This window comes from Mytilus edulis, chromosome 1 (assembly GCF_963676685.1).
Source record: "Mytilus edulis chromosome 1, xbMytEdul2.2, whole genome shotgun sequence".
Lineage (NCBI taxonomy): Eukaryota > Metazoa > Mollusca > Bivalvia > Mytilida > Mytilidae > Mytilus > Mytilus edulis.
Window position 1 is genome coordinate 90145931 of NC_092344.1, and position 21179 is coordinate 90167109.

Genomic DNA, 21179 nt, shown 5'->3' on the forward strand with positions numbered 1-21179 from the left:
TAGTGATTGAAAGATTCATAACACTTTGAAAGGATAATTCAGACACGTGTTACACGGGGAGCATGTTTGTTTACAAATAATAATGTCACGTGATCGCGCACTGACCTCGCATGCTGCATCGCCCCTACAATTCACTAATACATGTACATAACCATTTTCATGCAAACATGCAACGTGAATGTGATTGGTTATCAAATAATACAAAAATAATGCATGAACCGTTGAAGAAGAAATTGTTTCATCAAATAGATTGGATTTTCACTTTCGACACGAATAGGTCGAGTTGACATTCCTGTCATCGGAGATAGTATTGAGATAAATGGGATAAAACGGACCGTCGAAAAGGTCTAGAGTAGCACATCAGTAGAACCCTAACATAAATAAGTAATACTTACCAACATTTCTCTAATTAATAACCTATAGAACTGAAATTTCACAAAAATACCGGTAAATAATTTTGTTGTGATGCTGGTTAAATTGGCGCTAAATAAATATTCTTACTCCTATTGCTTCATGTAAAAAAAAATGTATAGAATTTAATTCGACTACAGTGTTGTGCCGATATGGTACAAATAAGTAAAGTGTATGTGTAATAAACAGAATACCTTTAATATCTGTAAATCTCTGTATATCTGATGAATCAGTAGACAGCACTATAATAATACATGTGGTTAATACAGTAAACGGAAGTAGAAGGGAATCCTCGTGACGTCAGTCGTCCAGAGGTATTGCTTGGCATACTGTAAGATATGGACTGGTTCTTCTATGTATACATAAGCGGCACCACATCCGTCCCCTTCATGTAGAATCAGTCACATATTTAAACTAAAAAAATAAACCTAAAAACAAGATAAAATACAGCCAAGAATTTAACGCTAGTTCATAACTCGCTGATGTTGCGGGTAATAGTTAGAGATGCAAATACACCTTATCGCTATTCCCGGCTGACCCGTCCGCTTGAACTTTTGACGTCAACAACAATCACTTTTCCATTGTGGCGTCAGACATTTTGTTTTATGACGTCAAAATTTTACGGGAACCTGTGTGATTTCCAGCAATGGCGGACAAATAGCGATAAGGTGTATTAAAACACTCTGTATGAAAATCAGTTTCTGTATAAAATATTGAGTTGATTAAGAAACTCAAAGTCATCCATATGAAAAGAAACGCATATACATATATCGGAACCTTCCTGGTACTGATAAAACTATTTACAGAATCCATCAAAATCTCTATTATTGAAAAATTGCTAACGAGGCCTAGGGCCCCAGCTAGCTGGCTCTTGTCTTAACTTTGGGATACCGTAGAATCGGAGGGCATTATCATTAGCCATCCAGTTTAAAATGTTCAACGGAATGTTTCTGCGCTGACTCACTGCCAAAGCAACATCTATCAAATTCCAGGGATGGTTCACCTCACAACATGACCTTGGCGAAAGAAACGGGGCATCGGACTCAAGGATTAACTGATGTGGTAAGATCCTTGAGATCGCATCACTGTTTGTGTTCGTGTCCTTTAGAAACTTGCCCGTGATTCCAAACACAACATTAGGAAGGCTTTGCCATTCTCTCAATTCCTCAATACTACCATCAAAGCAATGGCGATGATAGTGCAATTCAGCAAAACCACTGCGAATGATGGCCAATACACGGGCTGCAGCATCACCACTACCTCTATCACGACAGTGCAAGATGACAGGCAACTGTCTACGTTGTGCGATCTGCAGCATCTCCAACAAGGCCTTTTCCTGACAGTCCCGCATTCGCTGTTGACATTGCTGTGGAGTGTGACATCGCTTGCATCCGCACCTGGTTGTGAAGTCAAGGCCTATTTCGCCGACTGCTACGCACTTGTAGTTTCCCAACAGGTGGTCCAAGTCCTCAAGTTGCTTGTGACTGACTCCTCTGGCAGCAATATGGGGATGTATTCCGAATGATACATACACTGACTTTGCAGCTCCAACTTGTACTGACCAGCTGTCCCAATGTTCTGGGAATACATAGTTGGCAACTCCGTAGTAAAAGGTGTTGTTATGCTCAGCCGGAGATATTCGTGAGCTCATATGTAAAAATGTGTTAAAATGTAGTCTCTTGAGGATTAAATCTAAATGAAAATGACTGTCTACAAAGACAAATGGCTCTAGAAGTACTGGTACAGTGTCCACAATCCATGCACCCTCATAAGTAACAAATTTATCACAGGATAACAGAGACTGTTGTTGAGCAGGTCCAACTCTGCGTAATAGGCTAGTCATAATCTCCCAGTTGGTCAGACTGATGACATGGTTGGGAGGGTTAGCACTGATGTGCGACAGGCGGTCAGGACTATAGTTCTGTGCATAGAACACCAGTAGCTGTTGCTCTTGGTCACTGAAACCACTGGTGACTGTTTCGTGTAATTGCCGGTCAAGTACATACTGTAACAAGCCTTCGAGATCTGTTAAGCCAAACCACGATTTAACAAGGTGAAGAGAGCCACTCACCAACTGGCACCACAAATGAAGGTGTTCTTCATCAAAGAAACAACCAATCCTATGTTCCTCTGTGTGTCTCCTGGCTAGAGAAGATGCCTGGATTTCCTGCTCACAGCAATCCCAACAGGCAGTAGCACCCGACCAAAACCATGGAAGGTGTCTCTTGAGGACATGACGGCGTGTCTTTTCCCTGGACACCATCCCACATATTGGACACTGTCGTAATCTGTTTTTCGAGACTGCTACCGCACCGCTTCTCTCCTCATCGATCTCACTATGGTATATACCAATACTAGTATCTACACCAACACTGCTGTGTGTCTCAACAGGGCCTAGGGCCCCAGAAGCTACACCAGCAGTCTGGTAATCTGGACCTACTTCTTCAGCTGGACCTACTTCTTCATCTGGACATACGTCTTCATCTGGCCCTACTTCATCTATAACCATTAGATCTGCCACGTCAAGATCGGTACAATCGGATTTACTTTCATGCCACTCGCTGTGTGGACTCAGTGACAACACATCTTGGTCTGAACGAGACCCCTCTTCCATCCTAGAATGAGAGGAAATCAAAACATAACATGATTAGAAATACAATAGCGAAAATTATGCACATTTATTACTAAGTACGAACACGCAAAAATAAATATATACATATATACATATGAAATTATCCCACACAATATCTATTACGTTTGGTATCGTAGTGGGCATCTGATTGGCCTACCATACCTTGATGTGTGCTCAGAAGACAGAGAGGCCGAGGGCCTCTTCTCGTCATCTGTGCTGCTGAGTTCGGCATCTACAATGTCCCCATTGAAACCGTTATCTGAACTTGAAATTTCCCCCAGGTCTAAATTTTGAGGTTCATCAATGCTATTACTAGTAGCATCTAAAGCGGTAACTGTATCACACTGGGGCCCCTGTTCCAGTTCTTGTGTCAACGGAGTATGGATATAGGACGGGTCACCTAATGACTGGGGTAAAACAACACTATCAAAAGTGGGCTGATTTGCATCGAACATGCCCTGAACATTAAAGTCAACACCATAGGGTATTGTATCATCAAGATCATCCCAGCTCTCATCCATTTCACTTTCAGCTTGGAATAAGGCATGCCTAAGTCTTTTGATCCAGGTCGGGATATCCCTGTCGTTGCAAAGTTTCAACTTGTCATGGTGCACTACTGAGTCTCCTTTTCTTCCTCGGATAGTGTACAATGGGGGTCTACTAGACACGACAAGAAACGGTCCACACCATGGTGATTTAAGCTTCCGGCTCTGCCCGACTTTTGTAGTTGAGTCTGCCTTGTACACCAAATCGCCTGGTTGATATTTATGTTCAACAACCCTAAGGTCATAATCCCGCTTTTGTCTTAGTTGCGAGGTGTGAAGACTGTGCCTTGCAAATTCGTGAATCTTTTGCATCCTACCGACTAAATGTTTTACCCAAAGGTTGGGGGTCATTCTGTTCTGACCGTACTGTGGCATGCCGAGGAGAAGATGAACAGGTTGAATAGTCTCTCTACCCAACATCATTTGATTCGGCGTAAATCCAGTTTGCCTATTCACCATTGAGTGCATTGCCATAGACAAGAAAGGCAAGTCTCTGTCCCAGTTACGACAATTTTTCTCAATAAAACATCTAATCATGGCCAATACAATGGTATTGTACCTCTCTACCTGGCCATTTGATGATGGATGATACGGGGTTGTTCTGGTTTTGGCAATTTCCAAGGCATCACATAGTGTTTTAAATAAGTCACTGTCAAAGTTTCGTCCTTGGTCAGTGTGGATTTCCAAGGGACACCCAAATGTCACCACGAAATGCACAATAAATTTCTCAGCAATCAACTTCGCAGTCTGTTCAGGTAACGCAGCCATCTCTACCCATTTTGTGAACTGATCCACCATCATCAAAACATAATTATTGCCGCTATTACTTGTATTAAAAGGTCCAAGAATATCAAGATGTACTCTCTCCATTGGATACCCAGCGTGGAACTGCCCAAGTGGTGCTCTAGGTTGCACATGCGCCTTTTTATTTTGACTACAGGTGGCGCAAGTACTAACATAATCGTCACAATCTTTGCGCATGTTATACCACAGGAAAGCCTGCTTTAACTTATCGAGCGTTTTTTTCTGACCCAAGTGTCCTGATGTTTTGGTGTCATGACAATTTTTAAGCACCTCTCCTTTTAATTCCGATGGAACAACTAAACAAAGACCTTGGCGTGCTGGACAACCTATGAATTTATAGTATAGAACATGGTTAAACATGACAAAGCAAGGTCTACACAACCAAAGCGACCTAGTTGCCCTACTTTGCAAACGTAGTTCAGCCTGTGTTGGCTCGACGTCTTCCTCCATCCATTTTAATATTGGAGCCAACTCAGGGTCTTCTTGCTGAAATATCTTTAACTGTTCAGGTGGGTATTCAGGTGCCCAGTTGCTACATGGATTGCCATCAGCATATGGTAGAGTATCGTCTAAACTTGGTGATGGATCTGAGTGACAATCCCCTGCCAGAGCCGTGGGCTCTTGGTCAGTGGACATGTCCTTATCATTTTCAGCCACTACTGAAACCGTGCGTACTGATGCTATCACTGACTTAGTAGCCAATGGAATCACGTCGTCTACGTCATTTCCGAATCTGCTCCACTGTTCGTGAGCTCGTAGGCAATATTTGCAACCATGACATGGCAGTGTTGTAGGATCAAGTCCTGCCCTATAGCAGTCACATTCAGGAACATCGTCTGGGATGCGACTTAGACCATCAGCGTTACAATGCTTCTTTCCTGGACGATGGATGATCTCCATGTCAAATGATGACAATTCTTCCAACCATCGCGCTAGTTGTCCTTCAATATGCTTGAAACGCATTAGCCATACCAAACTGTTATGATCAGTGCGTAAAATAAAACGTCTACCAAGTAAGTAGTGACGGAAATGCCGACAAAACTTAACAACGGCCAGTAACTCTTTCCTTGTTGTACAATAACGACGCTGAGGCTTCAATAGAACGTGGCTTGCAAAGCATATAACCCTTTCTTCACCATTTTGTAATTGTGATAAAACTGCACCTATGGTGGTGTCAGATGCATCTGTATCTAATATGAATTTATCATTGGCATTAGGATATGTCAGGCAAGGTGCACTTATTAACGCCGTTTTTGACTGTTGGAACGCCTTTTCGTGACACTGTTGCCATTCAGCTTCTCCTGTCTGGTGAGCAAGGTCGTATAGACATGCAGTCATTTCTGCATAGTTGTGCAGGTGATCCCGGTGGTAATTGACAAACCCTAGGTATGACATGAGTTCTTTCTTTGACTTGGGAGTTGGCCACTTTTTCACTGCTTCTATCTTAGATGGAGAAACGGAGATGCCATTAGCACTCACCAGTTTTCCTAAAAACTCAACTTCAGGCTGAAACAGTTGACACTTCTTTGGTTTCAGCTTCAGGGTATACTGTCTAAATCTTTCAAATGCAGCCCTCAAATTAATGAGACCATCCTCGAAGTTGCGACCGAGAACCACGACATCATCAAGATAAACTAACACCTGTGTCCAAGTAAGTCCTCTCAAAACGAGTTGCATGGCCCGCTGAAATGTTGCTGGGGCGTTACAAAGGCCCATTCCCATTCTGGTGTGCTCGAACAACCCATATCTTGTAATGAACGCCGTTTTCTTTCGGTCTTCTGGCTCAAGCTCAATCTGATAATAGCCACTGGCAAGGTCCAATGTACAGAACGTGGTGGTGCCTTGGAGTGAGTCCAAGCAATCCTCAATAATAGGAATAGGGAAGCAATCTTTTATTGTTCTGTCATTTAAAGCTCTGTAGTCGATGCACCAGCGCACGGTTCCATCTTTCTTTCTTACCAGCACTGGAGCTGAGGCCCATTCAGAAGATGATGGCTCAAAGACACCTGCTTGTAACATCTTGTCAAGGTGCTGCTGTTCGAGATCTTGGAATCCAAGAGGTGTTCTTCGCATCCGGTGTTTAACTGGAGCGTGGTCTTTGGTATCTATTTTATGCCGGACAGCTGTAAGGCATCCGAGATCTAGGTCGTGCTGTGCAAATACATCCTGGTATTCTATTAATAACTTCTTGAGTTTTAACTTATCATCTTGACTAATTACATGCTTTATAGAACGTTCATACAGGTCTGTTAAATGGGATGGCAACGTAGACAATTCTTCTTGGCTTAAACCTGGTGCCGTGGGCACCTGGGTTTGTGTTTCTACGATGCCACGACGGACATCTGGAGTTCGATTTTCACTTTCTTCCGAAGTCTCCTCCATTATACTGTCAATCTCTTCTAAATGACCTATCGGTGTACCCTTTTTAATACGTATGTAACGATTCCCATCATTTAAAATAGTTACAGGGCAAGATTTGCCTTTTCCGACAACATGCGAAACTAAAACTCCACTGGCAAGAGAGCATGGTTCCAAAATAAACTCATGTTCGGATCCTCTGTGTGTATCTATGCTGAAGATCATCGTTGAATTTGGCGGGACTGTAATTGTACGTTTAATGCAGACTTGTTGAGAAGCACTATCATCAGATCCAGTAACGAATGAGGCAGGTATAACTCTGTTGTTAACTGTAAGTGATGGAGTGCTGAGGTTGATGACTGCACCAAGCGTATCCAGAATATCTAGACCTAGAATGACATCATCTGTAAGTGGTGCCCTACACACGTCCCACCTTATTTCTAATCCATCTATATTCAGGAGTGTGTTCCTAATAATCTTGCCAATGACCAGTTGCTCGCCCAAACCACGTAGCGTCACTGTTTCGGAACATTCTATATTCTCCGGTATTAATTTCTCGTTGACGAGTGTAATCATAGCTGCTGTATCAACAATCATACTTGCATTTTGTTGAAATACTGTTCCCCGTACTGCCAAACTTTTCCCAATTGTACGTCTTATAACAATATCAGACGAAGCCGTGGGCCTCGGTTCTGATTTGTCGGGTGGTATTTTCCCTTGGCCATGTGATTTTAGAGTCGAGTGTTGGCCTACCGGCTCGACCCGTTGGCATTTAAAGACTCAGTTGTTGGAGTAGAGTTTGGATAAGCTCTGTCGCCAGGTGAAGGGGACCGTTGTTTAAAGTAGCCTTGATTTCTAGAATTTGGTCGTGGTGATGGCGAACGTTGACGTTGAGGACTAAATGACCTCTGTTGGGGACTATATGACCTTTGTTGAGGACTATATGAACTTTGATTAGGAGGTGGTGTAGGTGATCGATACGCATTGTACTTAGGTGGTGTATATCTTTCGGGAGACCTACCACGTGTATGTTGATCAGAAGAAAGCATCACCTCTGTCAATTTGGTCACAAGTTGAGTCAAGTTCCTTACTTCCTTTTCCAATGGACTATTAACAGTACTAGCACTTTCTGTGTCCTGTGATTTACCAGCGCTATCAGCAAATGAGACCTGTCTGTGAGCAAAATTTGGACTTCTAGATCCATAAATAGCCTTCTGATTCGCTATGGACGTTTTCATGATTTTCAACGCCTTATTGATGGACTCTGGGTTCCTTTCAATCACGTGACGGGCAGCCTCTTTGTCCTTGCAACCTCTGAGGAATGCCTCTGTGCCAATTTGATCAATGACAGAATTGTCACATTTATCATACCCATCCATTGCAACAAAATGGACCCGTTCAGCAAACTCCTCCAGTGTTTCACTGTCTTGCTGCCTCACATACTGCAACTGGCGTCTTGCTGATACAGGTTCGTCCTTTTTGCTGAAACGCTGTTTCAGTGCTTTCCTTAAAGTCTTATAGTCATCATCGATGTTGACCTTTCTTGCATATTCTAAAGCCACATCAGCTAGACAGTCCAATAGTCGGCAAACTTTCTTCCTATTTTCCCATTGTCTCCTTCCTGCTGTTCTTTCAAACTGATAGATAAAGGCTTCCCACGTAAGAAAACCTCTTCCTGTGAAAACTTGCATTTTAGGAAGCTGGGGACTTCTACTCCTGTCTCTCGCCCCAGAGTTTTCCTGCCACCTAGAGCACTCCCTATCAAGAGAGGAGTCTGACGAAGAGCTGTGGCTTCGTTCCTTTTTCTTTTTAGTGCGTGATCTTGAAGACCTGCTAGTGTCAATTTGCATTGGTGACGGGCCTGTGGATGCTACTGTTGTCATCACAGGGGTCATAAACGCAGGCGGAGGCTGTTGTATCATTGATCCTATATGAGGGTACAGAGCTGGTCTACTCTGTACTAAGGACGCTGCATATGATTCGCTGCTTGTAGCAGGTGCAACGTGTAAAGGTGTACTAACATTGATACCCTGAGATACATATGGTGTACCAACATAGGACGGTGCAAAAGTAGCCGTTGCTGGAGTTGTGTTATGTTGGGGTTTGTATTCAGTGGATACTCCCTCTATGCCTTTGAAAGGATGCTGTGTTACCATACCTGAGTTTGTCCCGTGCAGAGCCGAGGGCCCTGGCACGCTTCCCTTGTCACTCAGTAGTGGCAACGAACCTTGCATATGATAGATCTCCTGGTCACTACCAACACTTTCTGGCATGCCTTTGCCCTGAATCTGTTGAAACAACAATGTATTGTGCAGAGCCGGGGGCCCTAACACATTACCTTTGTCACTCGATACTGGAGTTGTACCTGCCTTAGATTCAGGCTGTGTAGTCTCATCAATTGACATAATTGGCGAGAGACTAAATGCTGGAGGCTTATTTTGCAGTAATGGAGTACTGGCAATATATGGACTAGCTTCAGATTTCTGTTTAACAGGAGTATCCATAGAAGGGAGCTTGACTTCCTTATTTCTCTTGTTAATCAAATCGCTAACACTTGATGCCATCTGCTGAAATGAACCTGGGTGTTCAAATGCACTCTTGAATTGCACGGTACTTGCCTCATCATTAGCAGCAGCCATTTTGTCTAGCCGCCTTCCCAAGGCATTAAACTTATCCGATGTTAACTCTTCTAAACGTTTACCGTTAGCATCAATCTTCTTGTCAATTCTCTGTTCTGACCGTTGCACTTGTTGGGATATTGCCACTATGTTTTCTGTACTGATTTTTGTTGCTTCTTTTTGTTCAGCTTGAATATTTAACAAACCAAGGAAAATCTGTTCAATGCGATCCTCACTTTGTTTCACCCTGCTTTCAGTCTCAACAGCTCTTATTGCATTTGCTTTTCTATCCGCCTGAAACTCTTGGTATAGCTGTTCCAATGACATTTTGGTATTTTCAGCTGGTTCTGTCAAAGTAGTATCAGCTATATTTTCTTTTGTGAATATGTCATCTTGTATCAACTCCTCTGTTTCAATGTTTTCCTTCAGTTCATTCTCATCCCCAATTCCTGCCATGTTGTCTTTATTTCAAATTACAATATTCTTAAATATTTCAAATTACAATATTATGCAACTCAAAACAATATTATAATTTGCACTGAGTAATTACTCAAGGCAAATAAATCTCAAAATCACAACTTTTATGTGCGACTCAAGACATAAACAATGCAGCTTTTTTATAAAAGCTACTACTTTTACAATTTCAAAAATGCAGGCAACAAAATAGGATAGAACTGGAACAGAGACTCAGTTGACACACTGTACTTTATTATACGGTGTATAATATGTTACTCATAAAATATTTATGAGTGTATATACTTTTTTTAATATAAAATATCAGTCCAAGTTCAGTATAAAATATTATACGGAACCAATCTACTTCATCTACTGAAATGAAGACTGTTTCCGGTTTGCGTCTGCGCAATGGAGTTTTGCAGACAAATGACTTCCGTGAAGAAAGACCTAATGGCGATAACCGGAAGTTCCTAACCTTATCTGATGAAAAATATAAAATATGAAGATTTCATACGTGCTAAACTGTAAAAATTTGATGAAATTTAATCTACAATCAATCTGATGTAAATTTATGGTAATGCGCACGTAATGAATTTACAAAAAATGAAGTATTAAAAGTTTTCAAATCTGCAAAGGCGCCCTCGTGGAGTCCGCCTCACTTGCTAAAAATTTATTCGTTCTTTGTCGTACGACGCCAATGTTGTGCCGATATGGTACAAATAAGTAAAGTGTATGTGTAATAAACAGAATACCTTTAATATCTGTAAATCTCTGTATATCTGATGAATCAGTAGACAGCACTATAATAATACATGTGGTTAATACAGTAAACGGAAGTAGAAGGGAATCCTCGTGACGTCAGTCGTCCAGAGGTATTGCTTGGGATACTGTAAGATATGGACTGGTTCTTCTATGTATACATAAGCGGCACCACAACAGTTCAGAATAAAAAAAACGTGAATATGCAAAAGCCAGGTAATATGTTAATGATAAAGTGTGTATAAATTTTCGTAAACGAAGTTACCCGTATACTTCACCAAGAATTACATTTGAGCGCAAAGCCGTTCTGTATGTGTGATTTGGTTGGTTTATGTAACATAATTTAGACTGGGATCCTGGCTAATCTTGACCTTACGACGCGCAGCTAGATTGGGCCGGATCCCAGGCTAATGTATCATCGTAGAACTCAGGGTAACGGAATGTTTTGCGTTGCTATTAGATCATTGAGGCCATCTATTTTTATTGCGGGTTCCACATATTTAAATCGGAATTATAGAAAAAATGGAATGTTGTGAGCAGAATCAAAACAGAAATGATGAACACTGCAACATTTCCAGCAAAATATAAATAGGATGGAGGATCTGTGTATTGACATTATTTGTAAAACTCTCCTTATTCATGTGAAGCGTGTGCTTTACATCGAGGCTTATTCTTTACATCGAGGCTTATTATGCTAATCATTGACGCCACAGTACTTCAACCAATCAGACAATGTTTATTTGGGGCATTCGATCGATTTTAACTCAGATTTTGGAATATTTCAATCGAAATTATAGAAAAATGGAATGTTGCTGGTACATATAAAATAGAAAATGATGAATACTTTTAGCTAAAGATAATTTGGATGGGGGTTCTGTGTATTCACATTATTTGCACAACTCTCCTTACTGATGCCATATTTTGGAATTTCCGTGACCTAAATGGTTCGCGAAAATTAATATTTTTATATATAGTATAGTAATTATTTGTCAAAAAAAAAAAAACAAACGGAAATACCGTAACGTTTCCGAGTTTGGTTCTGTTGTTAGGGATTTTAGTTGTGACGTTATTTAAATTATGACGTCATATGCAATGTAAACAAAGAAACGCTATCATTAGGTAACGTTTTTTCATATCAAGGAATTATTAAAAATGAAATTGGTATTGCGCGTTTCTTCCTATTTTATACTAGACTGATAAATATGAATTTTACTCAAAGTTTCATACAAACGAGACCGGAAAAAGGAAGTATATTGTACATTTCTGCGCAGGTCCGGGATTTCAAAACATGACATAAAAAAAATTGAACGATTTTGAGTTCATTAGTACAATGAAAAATTCGGGAAATTTTCCCGAATTTTTTTTTTTTATTGAATTTTCTACTGTTATTGGGGGTCCCCATATAAATTCATTCATCGAGGTTCTAGAGATTTAATCAGGTTATAAAAATTCATAGATGAAAGTTCATAATGCAGCTCCCTTTGATTATCTCCTTCAGCAATGTTTAGCGTAGTAGTAGCTATGCTTCGAATTAGATGTTGTTTGTATGTCAATGAAGCAAAAAGTCAAAATACATAAAAAGTTCAACGTTGTTCTTTAATATCAAAATATGTCATACTTTAAATCGACCCCAAGACTAGCAAAAGCTTGCAAAAACTTGTTTGTGCCATTAACACAAAATTTACATCTAGACTTTAAGGAGATTTCATACTTGCAACAAACTGTCTGTAAATTGTGTCGTTTAATTAAGTATATTTTGATTTGTACCAAGTAGATACATCGATAGGACACAGTGTCTGTAAATTGTTCCTTTTTAGTAATTTTGATTTGTATCAAGTAGATACATCAGAAACATAGTGTTCAGGTCTAGTGGCTTTCGAAGCGTTCCGTAAATTGTATAATTATGATATCATTTGGCCAGCACTTTCAGAATCACTTAAGGCACTTTTATTGCATGTAACTATATTTATTGCTTATTATCACTTGAAACAAATAAAAAGGGTTTATAGGACAGCTTACTGTTATCCGTAAAAAAAGATCACGTTGCAAAATTTTGCTAATATTGTTATCTCATTCTTAAAAACGGATCAATATTGTCATGGTACATGTATAGAAATAACAGAAACTAAACAAAAATATTGTCTAATATTTTGGTTACCATTTATGAAATGCAAAGACCAAAGGTTAAAGTCCCCTTATTCTCTGACTTTGGTGACAAATACCAGTGTTCATGTGTTCTATTAAGTTTTAAAGGTTTGAATACATGTAGGAATAACGGATTCAGGTTTCATTTTGAATCGGAGATATGGTAAAAACCAATAAGCATTAATAAAGCAGCCACAAGAATGTACACCTTTGCCGCTTAGCTATGTATACAATTGGGAGGTGGTTACATAAAATAGCCTGAAATATATAACAAGCCGGTATATTCACATCTGACGGCGTTACTTTATCTCATATGGGCAATTGTTTTTTTTTCTTATTTCATTACAGGGTAATTTAAATATAAAGAATTGTGTGGTCATTTAAAAGTACGGTCACGGCGGGTGTGTTGTGTCGCTACCGCATTTGTGGCGGTGGTCGAACTCAGTGTCCAATAACACTTGGCATAGCCACTGAATTCGACCATGTGGCGAAAATAGCGACACAACATCTACAAATATATTATGCTTCTTATAATGGAATTATGTATCCGCTGAGCTTCTGTTTCCCAGGGCCAGCATCCGATATATTTTGGAAGAAATAATGTTTATAAGGATATTATATTGATATATAACGGGAAATGACATTATAAGGAATAACAATAAGGTGGAAATAAGGAATAAGAATAATGTGGAAATAAGGAATAAGGAATGGACAATAATGTGGAAATAAGGAATAAGGAATGGGCAATGATGTGGAAATAAGGAATAAGGAATGGACTATAAGGTCTAATTATATATACTAGGGACTTGCAAATTATGTTTCTCGGCAGTCCCATTCTTTGTCAAGCCGTGGCCGTACAATTTTGTACTTTTGCCAAATAAAATATTTCTTACTTTATATTTGTATGTCATTTGGCCCCACGTTGTCTCAGATATTAAGATTTATTCCTATGAAGAATAAATCCGGTTATCGGAGGAAAGTGGGCTTACGTTTTGGGAGTTGTCCCGCTTTGCACACGTGTTGGAACTTGTGATGTATTATGAGTCACGTTAATTATTCTAACCTTGATAACTGTGACGTCATCATTCTTTCTTTACCACGTACGATACAGCAGAGGGAAGACGTAAAAAATTTGGTTCCGTATGAATTAACTAATGTTTGTTTCAAAAGTTACCCACCCACCCACCACTTAGATTAAAGATATACTCCTAAAATGTAGTTAATATGCACGTGTTGAATATTATATATTATGTTATATCATGTCGGTTTTTTTTCTGCTGTTTTTGTTCTATTTTTCAGGTTGAAATGACTGGTAGTTTATTCCGATTGTAATCCCATGGTAGTTTATTCCGATGGTAATCCCAATCCTTCGTCACGGCTTCAGACAAAGACTCCGACCATTTAATGGCGAAAATAGCGACACAACATTTACAAATATATTATGCTTCTTATAATGGAATTATGTATCCGCTGAGCTTCTGTTTCCCAGGGCCAGCATCCGATATATTTTGGAAGCAATAATGTTTATAAGGATATTATATTGATATATAAGGAAATGACATTATAAGGAATAACAATAAGGTGGAAATAAGAAATAAGAATAATGTGGAAATCAGGAATAAGGAATGGACAATAATGTGGAAATAAGGAATAAGGAATGGCCAATAATGTGGAAATAAGGAATAAGGAATGGACTATAAGGTCTAATAGACAACTTTCGAGTTCGATGCATTTCCGTCAAAAACTCTGGTTTTAGTGAACGTCATTTGTGCGTTTAGGGGCGTCGTCACTTCCGTTTCAATGTTGAGCGAGTGGTTGGAAAAATATAATTCTATATTGTACGAATTATTCAGCAAATTAAATTCTCAAAATTGACAATCAGCACTGCTGTCATTAGGGAATTGTCATTAAGTACCTACAGAACAATCATTATTTCTAGTTCATCCTGCACAACGACGATCTCTAAGACGCTTGATGAACGTAAATAGTGCAGGGATACAGGAGATCCCCTCTATCTGGTAAATGACGTCATAAAGGCGCGCATAATTGACGAGTTTTTGCCGGTGACGGATGAACTCGAAAGTGGTCTATTATATATACTAGGGACTTGCCAATTATGTTTCTCGGCAGTCCCACCCTTTGTCAAGCCGTGGCCGTACAATTTTGTACTTTTGCCAAATAAAATATTTCTTACTTTATATTTGTATGTCATTTGGCCCCACGTTGTCTCAGATAATCAAATGACGGGGTTCAATAAACTTCTTGAGAACCCAACCACGTCATTTTTAAGAGTTAAATTTAGGTTTAAAAAATATTGCTTTGGATCGTGACATGTAAAGGTCGAACAAACATGGCTTGCGTAAAAAAAACCACGACAGTATATCCTCTGCCACACACGACCTTGGTGAACAGTGATAATTTAAAAGCATATACACACAATATATAAGAGATTTTAATTTAACGACATGCAAAATTACTTGTAAGATATTTTATTCGACATGATAAACAACATTACAATTCATTTGGATAACATACAACATTCGTTTATTTTTCAGTAAGACATATTAACGAGACTTTCGTCGTGTTGGTCATGACAAATAATCCAATATAAGTAATAATGGCAGCCGTAAAACTTATGATGAGGACTGTAAGCGTCCAAAACGACTTTAGCTTTTTCAATCGAAACTCTGATTTCATGGATCTCATAATTGTATCCAGGAAATCATGATCTGAAATACATGCTTTGGACATATGTATTTGTAATGAACTGTTACAGCCGATTTCAATGCGTATGTAGCTAAAAGTAATATCTTCGGTTAGCTTGCTTGCTAGCTGAACCGTGAAGTCATTGTTAGGTTAGGTAAACTAACCTCCTTTAAGAGTAGACTAGTCCGACAGATAACCAATCTATCTGTCTGTAGGACTATGCTACCTTACCTAACAATGACTTCACGGTTCAGCTAGCAAGCAAGCTAACCAAAGATATGGTAAAGTAATCTCTCTTTTCACGGTCAGTTCGCCCCCCTAAAAAAAAACAACCCAGACTTGATTTATAATGTAAGTTGAAATTAAATTTTTGATGATTCAAACAAAATCCACTGTTTTATATTCCAGGTATTGACTATACTATTTAGATTTTCGATATTTTCGATTGGTATTTTCTAAATAATTCTAGAGATTTGATGAATATTCCAATGGTATTGGGTTTATAACCTTCCTGATTTGTTATATATTCCTTTAGTATTGCATTGTCCGTATATTCCATTGGTATTGGATGTTTAACCCATAAGATTTGTAATTTTTTCATCAGTTTTTGTATTATATGTATTATACAATTATCCCATTGGTATTGACTATATATTTGTTTATGTTTTGTTATATATTTGAATAATATAAACCTTAAGATTGGTTATATACATGTATTCCATTGGTTTTGGTTGTTAAAACTTTTTAATAGGTTTTATACTCGATTGGTATTGACTGTATAACCCATTCAATTTGTTATATATAGAAATGTAAAATAACAAAAATACCGAACTCAGGGGAAAATTCAAATCAGAAAATCCCTTATTAAATTGCAAAAATTAAAAGCTTAAACATATCAAACGTATGTAAAACAACCGTCATATTCTCCATTGGAATTGGTTTAGTAACCCTTGGTTTAGTAACCCTTGGTTTAGTAACCCTTGGTTTAGTAACCCTTGGTTTAGTAACCCTTTTTTTTTTATAAATTTTCTGTTTACAAAACTTTGAACTTTTCGAAAAACTAAGGATTTTCATACCCCAGGAGTAGATTACCTTAGCCGTATTTGGCACAACTTTTTGGAATTTTGGGTCCTCAATGCTCTTCAACTTTGTATTTATTTGGCTTTTTTGAACTATTTTGATCTGAGCGTCACTGATGAGTCTTATGTAGACGAAACGCGCGTCTGGCGTATAAAATTATAATCCTGGTACTTTTGATAACTAATTAAGACATATCATTTATTCCATTAGTATTGACTGTTTAACATTTTGATTTGTTATAATTATATTCAATTAGTTTTTAAAAAAAATAGTATTGTATTGTATGTGTAACGCCATGTATCTTTTATTCAAAATTTGATGTAATAAATAAGTTCAAAATCGTAAAAAAACTTTAGATTACTAAGTGAGAAAATACTCAGATTATCATAGTATGAAATTCAAAACAGTGTAGCTGTGGCCATTGATTGACCCATCAAAATCATCCATTGACTGGGACAATTTACGTGAACGTTTGTCTGTAACAACCACTGTTCATGACGTACCTACGATAGACATTTAAACTGTGGGGTCAACAAAGGTTTCTTAACGCCTTTAATTATAAGATAATTCGAAAAATTAATCAGGAATAACCTTTGTGTTTTGATTTATATAATTGATATAAATCAAAATATCGTGTTATTTCTGATTAATTTTTCGAATTACTTTATTTAGGTGTTGAGAACCTTTGGTGACCCCATAGTTTAAGTGACTTTAAAAAGTACATAGTGAGCATTGGTCGTTACATACAAACGTTCACCTAAATTGTCCCAGTCAATGAATGATTTTAATGTGTCAATCAATGGCCACAGCTACACTGTTTTGAATTTCATACTATTTAAAGCGGAACTTGGAGTTTCTGGATAGTAATGGCTTCTTTTCGTTTTTTCTTTGCAGTTCCTGTATAAAGTCTTTCACATATGAATATATCAATTTGGCAAGACAAGAAGAGGACCACAGTTGATTCCTTTTGGAATACTGACTGATTGTTGATTGTTGAAAAGGTCCTCTTAAACGTAACAAATACCTTGCTACAAAAAAAATCAAGCATCATGATACTGTTTGTATTCGAATATTTTTGGTTTTAATCAGAGTTGTATTTTACTAGGTATGATTTATGCCTTTCAAGACAGAATTGTTTCTTCGTTGGCAATTTTTTATGGACCAAGATTAGACCAATTCTTTCAACTTATCTTTGAGAAAATGTGCTTAAGGAGTTGAACAGTCAAATGTTTTTATACTCATTAAACAAAGACGAAATTTAAAAAAAATCACAAATCTGTACTCTTCTTTTTTTTTCTTGTTAACATCAGAGTTAAAAGTATGTCTCCATTATTTAAGCTGGATAGTCCAACTGCATTAAATATAAACAAAATTTTGCAGGATCTTAAACGTTTCCACAAATCCCAAAAATCTTACAAATGTTCTCATTAAAGTCCAAAACGCCCTAAAATATGAAAAAGTATTAACCACCATCCAGCTTATAGCTTACTTATTTTAATGGTGTTCATTAAAGTGATTTTTCTAACAAAGGGGTATGTTATAAACTAAAATAAACTGTTGACGAATATACGTCTCTTCTGTCGGTATAAAATCAGAAAAAGATAATCTGATGGCAAGCAATCATGCTATTTGAAATTTAAAGTCGATAGACCAATAACTAGTAAGAACTTTTTGTCAAAACAGATTAAAGAAGAATTAAAAACCAATAGTTCAGAGAACAATTGAAGGTCTTTCCACCAGTTAATATCTATTTTGATATTAAAATATGAAAAATCAGTCTACAATATCAGTTCATATGGCTTTATGATGTATAGATATGAATTTAAAGCAAAGAGTCAAAATCTAGAACGTCAAATTAACCTATGACCTTGACCTCAATTTTAAGGTCACATACTGAGGATCTCAAATTAAAAGACCCTAGGTCTCTAATATGTATGGTTAATAAGTTATATCACTTTACACATAATTTAAGATATGATAGGGGCGAAAACTCTCATTCATTGTTTACGCACCCTTTCAACTAAAATTATTTAGTTAACATATGTCGCAACTAACAATTTAGTCAAAATAATTTGTTGATATCTTATAAGGTTAATGAAAATGAGTGAAAATAAGACAAATTCAAAAATTAGAATATGACCTTGACCTAATTTTCATTTTTTTTGGACCAAGGACCTCAAATCAAAAGATCCTAGGTCTCTATCACTTATGGTGTTCCAGTTTAAAATACAAATCAAAATTTCAAATACAAAAGGGAAAATAACTCTCATATGGAGCGTTCATATTGCTTCGGTCGAAATTGGACAAATCATGCGAAGGATATAACGAGCAATTTTATGAAATAAATTTGTTGTCATCTTTTACGGTTGCGAGGAGTCGTGGACACAAGGAAAACAGTTTTTGGGGAGATAACTCCTACAAAAAAAGTATTCGGTTAGGCAGGGTAAATTTCAAAAGCGCATAAACTGTTCGAGATCATATACCAAATATCTAAGCGACATATTGCGAAATAAATATTTATCTCAAGAACAAAATTAGGCGGAAGAAAAAAAAATAATCAGAAGAAAAACAATAGTTCTTTCCACAGAAAAGTGGAAAGACCTAAAAATTAAATAAATAAAACATTAAAATGCGAATTTGTTCAAAGTCTCTGTCCAACAGGTTATCCAAATAGTCGTTAAACTTATATAACTATCAAACTAACTAAAAAAAGAAAACTTAACATCACATTTAATTGCATATAAGAAAATAACCATCATTGTAAATTAACCGTTCAATTCAAATGTTCACCCCTTTTTCTTTGTGTACAAACTTTGGTAACAATGAAACCTCAAGTTTCTAAAATATTCTATAGAAATACCAAATAAAATAATGGTGCTTTGAAACACACAAGATATGTGTTGATGACTCAGATTTTTTTACGGAAATGAAATGTAGGATAAATTTTCTACAATTGACAATATCAAGGGAATATTGTTTCCGACCTTTTTTCGCATACAACCAGATGTGATGCACAATGATTTGGTGGCATTACATCTAAAGGTATCACTAGCATTTCAAAACTGTTTCTTTAAGTGTGTTTTATATTTAAATTGCCCCTAAATATGTATAACTTTTTTTTATTTTCTGATCCTTTCATTTTTCCAGTCCTTCTTTCAATCAATCCATATTCTTTGCAAATTGCCTATATGTTATAAAAATTTTTTTTTTTACTCTGTTGGCGTACTAATTTATGGCGATACGAAATCATTGTTCTATTTTTTTTTAAATGTGTTATAACATGTAGACTGTGTTAGTGGTGGTGTACTTTTAGGCTACTGTGAGCACCTAGATGTGAATTCAAAAAGTAGAGTCCATTAAATCTCGTAAAATCAAATGTTATCAACCACAGAAACGAGTGAAATACAACTGTCATAATCATAACTAAGTACAGACATTTGGTAAATGAACTGGATTTAAAGCTAGCTAAACCTCCAAATCGTAAGATAGTAGTTCCATTAAATCAGCAAAATTGGATGTGCAGCCCAAACAGTCATGGTATATCTCAACTTGTACGATTCACTCGTGTATGCAACGTTTTGATTTTAGCGAAAGAAATCTATGTTTACTACGGAATTATTACACCAGGGATTCTGATATTACAAGCTAGTAAAAACATTTACTGAATTTTATCATCGGTACAAACACTTCATTTGTAAATATAAATGAACATGCATAAATCTTATACGTTCGGGTATTCACATCCAATTTTTTTTTACAAATCACAATAAAATGTCGGCATTCACATCAAAAGCTAACAAAACCTTTAAACATACTTATTAAGGAGGGATATTGTTAGGTCATTAAAGATGGCATGTTTTGGCTATAATATTGATTCACTTATAGAGTTACCATCGGTACAAACACTTCATTTGTAAATATAAATGAACATGCATAAATCTTATACGTTCGGGTATTTCACATCCAAATTTTTTTTACAAATCACAATAAAATGTAGGCATTCACATCAAAAGCTAACAAAACCTTTAAACATACTTATTAAGAAGGGATGTTGTTAGGTCATTAAAGATGGCATGTTTTGGCTATACTATTGGTTCACTTATAGGGCTTTGCATCGGAAATAAATACATTTATTCTAAAAACCAGTTATTGACATGATACCTATTATCTTTCCATATACTTTTATGATGGTATGATATTAAACCCCTAACGGAAGGGATTGTGCTTGATATGCATATGATGAAGACATAATATTTCAATCAGTTTATTTGATGTCTGGAGCTTGAGTGTCAGTAACTGCTTGTAGTCCTTTGTTAATTTATGTATCAGAGATATTTTGTTTAGGTTCTTTTGTTACCTATTAAGACATCGGACTCGGACTTCTTTTAAACGGAGTTTTACTGTGCGTATTGCTGTGTGTATTTTTCCTACATTAGCTAATTGTATCGGGATAGAGTTGAGAAATTAAAAAAAAAACATGTTTAACCCCGCCGCATTTTCGCACCTGTCCAATATCATGAACCTCTGGCCTTTGTTTGTCTTGTATGCTTTTTACTTAAGTTAATTTAAATATTTCGGAGTTTAGTATGACGTCCATTATCAGTGACCTTTACACTTGTTTGTTAAGGGGTCGGCTTTAACACGCCTCCGGGTACGATATTTTGA

The 21179-nt window shown here is 37.2% G+C and overlaps 1 protein-coding gene across 1 annotated transcript; it reads right to left on the reverse strand.

The window, feature by feature from the left end:
* Positions 1–604: 604 nt before the first annotated feature.
* On the reverse strand, positions 605–10667 carry LOC139494287 (uncharacterized). Its single transcript, XM_071282457.1, has 3 exons — positions 10577–10667; positions 1094–3026; positions 605–927 (listed from the first exon to the last, which is right to left on the reverse strand). The coding sequence occupies exon 2, from the start codon at positions 3023–3025 to the stop codon at positions 1250–1252; it is 1776 nt and encodes a 591-aa protein (XP_071138558.1). The 5' UTR covers position 3026; positions 10577–10667; the 3' UTR covers positions 605–927; positions 1094–1249.
* Between the last annotated feature and the right edge of the window lie 10512 nt (positions 10668–21179).

Bases quoted from the DNA above. Each gene is read 5' to 3' on its own strand.
- LOC139494287 (XM_071282457.1), bottom strand. From the start codon at position 3,025: ATGGAAGAGGGGTCTCGTTCAGACCAAGATGTGTTGTCACTGAGTCCA.